The sequence below is a fragment of the Eurosta solidaginis genome, chromosome 5 (assembly GCF_040869045.1).
Source record: "Eurosta solidaginis isolate ZX-2024a chromosome 5, ASM4086904v1, whole genome shotgun sequence".
NCBI classification, from domain to species: Eukaryota; Metazoa; Arthropoda; class Insecta; order Diptera; family Tephritidae; genus Eurosta; species Eurosta solidaginis.
This window is the reverse complement of record NC_090323.1, coordinates 164692207-164702303: the sequence shown is the minus strand read 5'-3', so window position 1 is coordinate 164702303 and position 10097 is coordinate 164692207. Positions and strand designations below refer to the sequence as shown.

The following is a 10097-nucleotide window of genomic DNA, read 5'->3' as shown; positions in this document are numbered from 1 at the left end:
TTTTCTTCTACTTAATATGGTAAGTGTCACACCCATTTTACAAAGTTTTTTCTAAAGTTATATTTTGCGTCAATAAACCAATCTAATTACCATGTTTCATCTCTTTTTTCATATTTGGTACAGAATTACGGCATTTTTTTCATTTTTCGTAATTTTCGATATCGAAAAATTGGGCGTGGTCATAGTCGGATTTCGTTCATTTTTTATACCAAGATAAAGTGAGTTCAAGTAAGTACGTGAACTAAGTTCATTAAAGATATGTCAATTTTTGCTCAAGTTATTGTGTTAACGGCCATGCGGAAGGACAGACTGTCGACTATGTATAAAAACTGGGCGTGGCTTCAACCGATTTCGCCCTTTTTTACAGAAAACAGTTACCGTCATAGAATCTATGTCCCTACCAAATTTCACAAGCATTGGTAATTTATTATTCGACTTATGGCATTAAAAGTATTCTAGACGAATTAAATGAAAAAGGGCGGAGTTACGCCCCTTTTGAAATTTCCTTTTATCTTTGTATTTTGTTGCACCATATCATTACTGGAGTCGAATGTTGACATAATTTACTTTTATACTGTAAATATATTAAATTTTTTGTTAAAATTTGACTTAAAAAAAAAATTTTTTAAAAGTGGGCGTATTCGTCAACTGATTCCGCTAATTTTTATTTAGCACACATATAGTAATACTAGGCGCCTTCTATTCTAAGCGAGCACGAAAAGAACACTCGCTTATTCATCGAATTACATTCAAAGCAACAACACTAACTCGGTTATTTTATCCAGTCCTCGCGAAGTCGGCTAATCAATAACCGAGTTGAGAGGTAGTGTTGAAAATAGAAAATATTGCTCTATTGTGAATGAAGTTTAAAATACACCAAGGAAATTTTTTGACATATAGAACTATCGCAGCCAACTTCACTCAAAAAGCGCAAAACAAAACAAAAGAAAATAAATCTTTTGTTATTACATTTCATTGCACATTTATTTTATGCTGCATAATGCCGCAACAGCCGGGCTATCCACCACAACCTGGTCCACCTGGTTATCCTCCACAACCTCAGCAGCCAGGTCATCCTCTACAACAACCAGCTGCACCAGGTGGTTACATGGGTCAAATCATGCCACCAACACAACCTGGACAGGCGCCAATGCCCAGGCAGTCACCCATGCCGGGTCAACCCCCAATACCCAGACGTCCTGGTTATAAGGTATGCTAATACAACTAATATATTTCAAATATTGCTGATGATTGTTTTTCTATTATTTTCTTTAGCAGCACCTGCACCTGGTACTGGTATATATCAACAGCCGCAACAGTATTATGAAGCCCAACGCCATTTAGATCCCGATCAGATGCCAAATCCGATAAGGTTATCTTTGAAAATCAAAATGGCGCTGGTTGTGCTTTTATTACTTATCAACAGGGTTTATTACCACCACTGGTGACCACAAAATATGTGGTAGAAGATCAGGGTAACTCCTCGCCACGTTACGTTAGGTATTGATATTCGAAATTAATGTTTTGTTTGGCAATTACATTGATCTTTCTCGTTTGCAGGTCCTCTTTGTATTGCATACTTGCAACAGCTGATTTATTAAAAACAACAGCTTTGCCCTTTACACTTACCATCTCACCAATGGCACGAACGGTTGAGGGTGAATATGAGCCACTCATGTCCAACATCAATACCTCGCAATCAATTGTGGACGCTGTACGCACTACATTGGGTCCACGCAGTATGGACAAGCATATTGTTGATTGCAGTGGTAAGGCCACAATTTCAAATGATGGTGCAAACATTATGAAACTATTGGATATCCAGCCCTAAAACTCTAGTCGACATCGCCAAATCTCAAGATGCTGAGGTAAGTTTTTTGTTATATTAGAATGTGTAGAATAAAAATGTTTCTCTTATCAGGTCGGCGATGGCACCACTTCAATAGTACTTGAAGCAGGTGAAATCTTAAAACAAGTTAAGCCATATGTGGAGGAAGGCGTGCATGCATTAAAGCTATACGTAAAGCATTACAATTATGCATGACCAAAATATGACATGGCTGTAAATGTCGAAGCGCCAATCAAAGGAACAACAACGTGCTTTATTGGAAAAATGCGCTGCCACAGCAATGTCCTCCAAACTTATTCATCAACAAAAAGATTTCTTTTCTAAAATAGTTGTGGACGCTGTACTTTTCTTAGTTGGACCCAATGTCATACAAAAAATTTAAATCGCATTATTAAATATAGAATCGGAATTCAAGGCTGAGCGTGATAAATCTGAAGTACGTATTGATAATGTTCAAGAATGCTGAATGGCGTATTCTGTACAATAAACTAGCTAAGTAAGGCGCCATTGTTGTGTTATCTAAACTACCAATTGGTGATGTTGGTACACAGTATTTTTCAGGTTGTGATGTGTTCTGTGCTGTTCGTGTACCAGAAAAAGATTTGGAACGTACAATGAAAGCGTGTGGTGGTGCTGTTATAACTACAGCTAATGATATTAATTCAAGGGTTTTGGGTCACTGTGATTACTTTGAAGAACGTCAGGTTGGTGGTGAACGCTTCAACATTTTCCAAGGTTTGATTTTGGGTTTGACATTGATTTTATTTTCATAGTTTATAATTATTTAATGTTTGCGTTAATGCTAGAACATATACATTGATTTTACGTGGCGGTGCCGAATAATTTTTGGAAGAAACTGAGCTTCGTTACATGATGCTATATTGATTGTGCGGTGTACAATTAAACATCATTCTGTTGTTGCTGGTAAGTCAAAATACAAATTGAAAAAATGTCTAATCTTAGGGCCTCATTCTCTATTACGAAACGAACTTTCGTTGCGGATCAGAGACGAATTGCTAGTGTATTTGCACTATGTTAAACAATGGCAACTTATCACTTGACAATTACTTTTGCCTTCCTGTTAGTTAGAAACGTAAAGACCGAACAAAAATGATAGAGAATACCATTGCTAGACGAAATCGTTTGGAGGCGAATCGTTTGTCTGAGCTATCGTTCGCAATACAGAATGAAGCCTTTAAATTGTTAAGTAATATAATGAAAAGATTGTTCCAACTCTCGAAGAAAAAACTATTAAATTTGTGTCAGTGAAATGATAATTATTGCTTTTGGTTGTTATTTTTGAGGCATCGTCTTTGAGTGCCTTCTGATTGTATATGCCGGTTCTTTTGCATTCTTTTACATGCATAAAGTGCCGTTGAAACCTTCCTCACCCTCTCCTCCACGTTGAGCTTCCATGACAGCTTACTGTCTAGGATGATTCCTAGATATTTTGTGCACGGTTTCTCCCTTAGGGTCGCCCCTCCTAACTTAGGGACTTTGTACCTATTTGTAAACAAGACCATATGCAACGTCATCTGCGTAAACCGTAAGTTTTGCTGGTCCCTCGTAGAATCCCGTGAGCAGTTGGTTAATGACCAGAGTCCACAGCAGTGGTGATAGCACCCTTCCCTGAGTGCTCCTGTCCTCTAATTTCGTGGCCGCGTACAATCCCCATTGCGATGTAATCTTACTGCAGTTTAACATGCAGTCGATCCATCTGGGTATGGCTGGATTTACTTCAACGTAATTAAGACCACCCATAATCGCCCATTTAGAAACACTGTTGAAAGCCCCGGCAATGCTTAAGAAGACTTCTAGAGCATATTCCTTATATTCCAGGGCTTTTTCTATGCTTATTACCACCCTATGCAATGCGGTGTCTACTGACTTGCCTTTGGTGTACGCCTGTTGTGTTGTGGAGAGCAGCTTTTCATCCACGTTGGACTTTATGTACACATCTATCAGCAAAGGTTTTGAGTAGAAATGATGTTAAGCTATTGGGTCTATAATCTTTGGGATACACGTGACCGATCATCTTAAGCATTAAGCTAATAAGTTCTCTTTCTACAGATCTCCACCTTTCACTAGTCATCTGTTCGAAAGGACTGCTACGATCAACCAGCGCCACAGTCAGTGACTGCTTTGCCACATCACTCATCTTCTCGGGAAAAGCCGGCGTCTTAGTGTTAATTCCCTTTGGCACCTCCGAGAAAGCCGGAGTCTTAGCTTTAACTCCCTTTAGCACCTCCGAGAAAGTCGGAGTCTTAGCGTTATCTCCCTTTGGCTTATCTCCTACTTCCGTAGTTGGAACTTCCCTCTGACTCGCAGCCTTCGAGGCTATTGGGGCCCATCTGTCTTACAGCTTTGGGCCTACTTGTCTTGTCTATGCGACTGCCCTGCCTCTCGGCTCTGGGACTGGGTCATTTCTGCCTCTTAAAGCAGGCTTGTCGCCTTCCGCCGAACGTTGCCTCTTCATTCTACCATTCGACGCTTCTTCCTCGTACCGGTTGCAGAACCGAGGGTTTCTAGCAGCAAACCTTTTGAACTGCCTTCGACTTACAGTTCTTGGTCACCGACATCCCGCCGCCCTCCTGTGAGGCGAAACGGCGTAGATGCCAGTCCTAAACAGCTCCGCCTCATAGTCGGGCGCTATGGAGATCGGCTAAGCCCTCACACCAACGACAAGGTGCCTACCCTAGTGAGGGAGAGATTGGGGAGATAGCTGTTTATTTTATTACAAAGCTCATCGATATAGGAAACAATAGCATAGGCGTAGAAGCAATAGTGACTCCTCCTGGTGGTAAAGGTAGCTATTGATATGAAGAAGTTAAACAGAAATTTGAATATGAGTTTTTTTTTAAGTTATTGTAAAAAAGCGTTGAGGATTTTTAATATCTTACGAGGTACCGTCGTACATGTTTCTAAGAATGAAGAATGAGACCTATTCAAACTTCGCTATACTTTAACATACAATAATTTATCCCATTTTAAAACAATTATCATTTTTTGATTTTATTAAATTTTATAAAATGTTTCTTCCTCTACAGTGCAATTTACTTATTAGATGGTAAAGATGGCTTCGCATTATCTCCGTCAGTAAGCGTGACAAGGTGGCCACAGCGTGACTCGGAGCGTCTCTTCAATAGCTCTCTAGTGGTGATGGTGACAGCAGAGAAACCCAACTGTTTACAAATGTTACACTTCAAAAAGAATCAAAATATCAAATATTTTACCTAAATTTGAACTTTTTATTTGGTGTTCTTAAAACTTTTTTGAGTATACAATTTTGTCAATTTTAGTATAACAAAGTACAAGTTTTATTTTTATATTGCATTGATTTTTGAGTATTTTTTTTACCGAAAAGTCTTTAAAATTTTCTTTCATAAAAAAACTGTTTCACAATTTGTATAGAAGAAAATCTCAAACACCCTTCAAAAAACTTCAAAAATCAACGAGAATTTTGTTATACTAAAATTGATTTTGCTACAAAATTGTATACTCCAAAAAAGCATAGAACCATAAATAAGAAGTTCAAAATTTCGGTAAATTTTTGCGTTTTTCGAAAACGTTTTCGATACTGTTTTTCATAGCTTCAGTTAAAAAAAATCATGGAAGTTTTTTCGTGTAGTATCGGAAATAAAAAAAGTATTTAACTGACGAAATGTATTAAGAATTGAGACTGCTATTTTTCTGTTCGCAGGTGTAAGTTCATTATCAAAATGTTTGATGTTTATTCATCTTAAAAACGTGTGCATAAAACACTGCCTTTCATTTTAAATTGCTTTATACGTTAGGAAATTGAAGTACAAATTAATTTTAATTTCTACTAGAAGTATGATATGTTTAAACGGTTGTTTTTTATGAAATTGGTGGTTTTGAAAAAATTTAAAAAAGATAGGATCCGTAAATTGCCTTATATTTTATGAAATTGATGAACGAATTAATTTAAAAAATTACTAAATGTATGAAATGTTTATGCTGTTATGTTATGTTGTTATGAAAGAAAGTGAATAAAACGATTGAAAAGTTGCCTTAAAGTTTTAGCTTTTTTTTGTTTAAAAACACATTCTATTTAGCATTTAGTATTTTTAATAATAGTGCATAACTATACAGATGAACCGTTTCTTTGCAGAGTGTCACAAGTACACTTTTCTATGTATCGAATTATTTAGATTGATTATAAACAACCGGTAGAGTTAGGTTACTCTATGTAGAGTTCAGTCTGGATTATAATCATGTTCAATTTTACGATTATTTTATTATCAACTGGACTCATATGTCAGTATTATTATTAACAAAAAAACTAAAAAAGACATTTCATATTTTTGCCAATGATTTAGTTAAATTTTTTCGAATACGGTTTTAAGAATGCTTGCTTGAATGGAAATAACTGTAGCTTACCAAAATTGCAATAAGTTCAATGATTTCGAAAATGTACTTGTGCCAATTTCAATAAACGGTTCAAATATTATATCCACATTAGAGATATACGCCGCCGATAAACGCCGCCGCCGTGGTGGACAGTCGAACTAGTACGAAAACTGAAGCTACGCGGTCATCCATAATGGGCTCTTATAACATAAGGCCGGAAAGCAACATTTCACATCTTTCAACTTTCATTCTAAAATATCGTTTTGATTTAACGAAGACTATTGAAATCAATGTTGTGAACACAAACGTCTGCAAACTTTGGTCTACATTTTAAAAATTTGATCCAGGGTCCTTGTAAAATTTTAATTATGTAGATGCGCCGAGGATTATACGATACCCATGTCGCAATGACATCCACTTAGACTGCTTATGATTTCGAGGGCGGCATCCTTGGCCGAATAGTCACTCCCTAACGTTTCAAGGTGCTTCTCTGGTGTAGCTCGGAAGTATAGCTCGACAGAAGCATCCGTTGGAAAGTCTTCGGAGCTACACCAAGAGCTTCTAGGACAGTGACGTCGACGAAGGTATGAGTTGGAAGTCGCAGTCCTATAGCCTCCGTGCTGTCATATGGTGTGAGGGTCAGGTGTGGTAGCGACTGGTGGTCGGGATTGCTACTGTTCGCACATCGGGAATTGTAGCTCCTAAAAACAGCCGAAAAATCTGGAGGCTACATGTGCCACTAGAAGCATGAGTATTAAAAGACCACTAATAGCAACCGTAAGTCGCCTTTGTGTGTGACCGCCAAGGAGCCACAAACTACGCCGAAATATACAGACAAAAGTGTGACCATTTTATGTATCTCTTCCGAAATGGTCAAACCGTTGATTTCCTTAAATAAATACAAACAAAACCTTTCCTAAATATTTGTTTAAATAGAAAGATCAAGCTTTTTAAAGTAAAAACACCGGAGTACGCCGCCGCTGCCGCCGCCGATAAAAGGATCGGCGTAAACCTCTAATCCACATATACTTACGTAGTTGCTAACTAATTCTAATCTCTTATTTAAATAATTATATGGGACTGCATTTATTACAGTTTATATAATGTTATTTAATTTTATTTTCTGCTTATCATTTTTGATTTATAACTCATTAGTTTAACAAGGGTTGACAAATTGTTATATTATTAAAAAAAAATAATATTTTATAAAATCATAGTACCATACAATCACTGGAGTCAACATCCATGCCACGTATAGGGGCTTTCTTAATGGTAGTACCAGCGTCACCATCATCATCGGTATCGTCGCTTGTGCTGCAAAGTTTTTTCAATAAATAACCAATTTGTATTTGACAAAAGCGTTTGGTGCCTTTAGCCATAGTTGACATTGATTTGATCTTAAATTTTAAAATATATATGATAGTAAAATGTATATATTTATTTTTTTCATGCTAACCACTTACGACATTAAATGATGTGATTCTGTATCAAATAGTTGAAAAGGTTTTGCCTCCTGTCAAGTGCTTCATCAATACCGGATTCATCCCTTTCATCCTCAGTAGCGAATAGGGTGTCTGTACTTTGTTCGTTCATGTCATACAAGTCGTCAAAAGAAATGCAAATGTTATGCAAAACGCATACGCTGACTTCTATGTTAGTTATCATCTTAAGGTCAGTTTGCTCTGTAAACATTAAAAGCCTCCGAAATCTGCCTTTCAACAAACCAAATGCGTTTTCAACTACCATTCGTGTAGATGAAAGTATTTCGTTGAACTTTCTTTGCGCATCATTTAAATTTCCATAGTCTTTGAACGGTGATACTATCCACTTGTTCGAAGGATACGCGGAATCTCCTATGATGAAATGCGAGTTGGGAAACATTTCCTCATAATGACTTTCTGCGTCTTCAAAGAGTTTGGATCGTCTTAGTACCCTATAATCGTGAAGCGATCCTGGTTCACCACAGGTAATATCAATAAATTTTTTGTTACAATCGACTACGGCTTGAACCACTATGCTGTATGCTTTCTTCCTATTAAAGTACATTTCCTTACAATTCTTTGGTCCCTTAATGGCAATGTGTGTGCAATCGATTGCCCCAATTACACCCGGAATACGTTTCTTTTCACGAAATTGTTCTGCATTTTCATGCAAATAAGCCCCTTGTGGCCACTTTATGTGTTCATCGGCTATGGACACCAAAAAAGTAGCAACTCGCTGCACTACTGACCACGCTGCCGACTGAGCCACCCCAAACAAATTACCTAGTTGTCTGAAGGTCACTGTGTTGCTCACGTACCAAATATACATATATACAGACTTTTTGCCCGTAACTGGTGGCCTTCCACCGCTAGATGGATCAGGGGCATAATTGGAATATCTCACTAAAAGGAAAAATAATTTAAGTGATTTAGTATTTACAAACTTATATGAATAATCTATTGGATATTACTAATAAGGTATTCCACAGTTTCACGTTTCAGTCTCATGTGCATCTTAAAATCTTTCTGATTCATCGCATCAAGAGTCGCTTCGAAATTTTCGCACTTTACATGATCTTCGTTTTCGGTGTCAGAGTCCTCAGAGGAGCTGGAACTTGCGAAAACAGCATCCAAGATTTCGTCGACAACTTCTTCCTGCCTACGGGCACGCAATTCACTCTGGTCATCCAAGAGAAGAAATTCAATCTGAAAGATTACTACACCTTATTTCTTTCTAATTTCTTTAATTAATTAGTAATTTACCAAATAGTTTTCCGGAGCACTCATTTTGCTTTTCTTTTATTAGTATTTTGCTTATTTATTGCCAGTAAGTTTTCAAAAACGTTGTATTGCAAATTTCACGAGTTTTGCAACGAAAATATAAAAAAGGCGCCAAGATAGGTATTCAAAACACAACAAATATTATAATTTACAAAAATGTTTTAATTTTCGTGCTTAAACAAAGAAAACGTCAATAATAAACAACAGATGATTTTGACAGCTGAAATGTTACCAGTGTTGTTAAATACATGCAGGGAAATTTTAACCGAGTTTGGCGTTCTTTTCGCACTCGCTTAGAATAGAACGCGGCTACTATGGCTACCAAATTTCATCATCATATCTTCAACGACTGCCAAATTACAGCTTGCAAAACTTTTGAATTACCTTCTTTTAAAAGTGAGCGGTGTCACGCCCATTTTCCAAAATTTTTCTAATTTTCTATTTTGCGTCATAAGGTCAACGCACCTACCAAGTTTCATCGCTTTATCCGTCTTTGGTAATGAATTATCGCACTTTTTCGGTTTTTCGAAATTTTCGATATCGAAAAAGTGGGCGTAGTTGTAGTCCGATCTCGTTCATTTTAAACAGCGATCTGACATGACCGCCCAGGAACCCATATACCAAATTTCATCAAGATACCTCGAAATTTTCTCAAGTTATCGTGTTTACAGACGGGCGGACATGGCTAAATGAATTTCTTTTTTCACCCAGATCATTTTGATATATAGAAGTCTATATCTATATCGATTAGTTTATGCCGTTACGGATTACCGTTATGCGAACAAAAAATGCTTAGCTGAGTATAAAAAGAGATACATACGTTCCTTGATTTGCGCGCGCTAGCTCCATATGTATGTACAATGTACATTGTACACACATCAGCTCGTTGCGAGCAAAAACTCGTGCATTTGCCAAGAGCGAAATGATGCACTCACTTTGGCTGTGACTATTTGTTGTTGGGCCGCTATATATTGGGTTTGGCTATCAAAAAATTTTATGCTTGCATTATTTGGGGGTTTTCATCAACTTTATACTAAAAATAAAGGAATTTAGTTTGTGAAAATGGAAAAAATAAAAAGCGCAGGGTGTATATTTGCACCAGTACTTTCTTAAAA

At 37.1% G+C, this 10097-nt stretch overlaps 1 protein-coding gene and 1 long non-coding RNA gene across 3 annotated transcripts; one reads left to right on the top strand and one right to left on the bottom strand.

Moving 5' to 3' along the window:
- The first annotated feature begins 699 nt into the window (after window positions 1-699).
- Window positions 700-2239, top strand: LOC137253341 (protein transport protein Sec24C-like). 2 transcript variants are annotated; one of them, XM_067790087.1, is made up of 4 exons: window positions 700-1210; window positions 1427-1500; window positions 1561-1868; window positions 1947-2239. In XM_067790087.1, the coding sequence occupies exons 1-3, from the start codon at window positions 860-862 to the stop codon at window positions 1829-1831; spliced, it is 696 nt and encodes a 231-aa protein (XP_067646188.1). In that variant the 5' UTR covers window positions 700-859; the 3' UTR covers window positions 1832-1868; window positions 1947-2239. The 2 variants fall into 2 exon arrangements, with proteins under 2 accessions (XP_067646188.1, XP_067646185.1); XM_067790084.1 differs by having other exon boundaries at window positions 702-1210; window positions 1922-2239.
- A 6308-nt stretch (window positions 2240-8547) lies between these two features.
- LOC137253340 (uncharacterized) lies at window positions 8548-9165 on the bottom strand. The gene is made up of 3 exons (XR_010953775.1): window positions 8965-9165; window positions 8673-8907; window positions 8548-8604 (listed from the first exon to the last, which is right to left on the bottom strand). It is a non-coding gene; the product is annotated as an uncharacterized lncRNA (long non-coding RNA).
- Window positions 9166-10097: the final 932 nt, after the last annotated feature.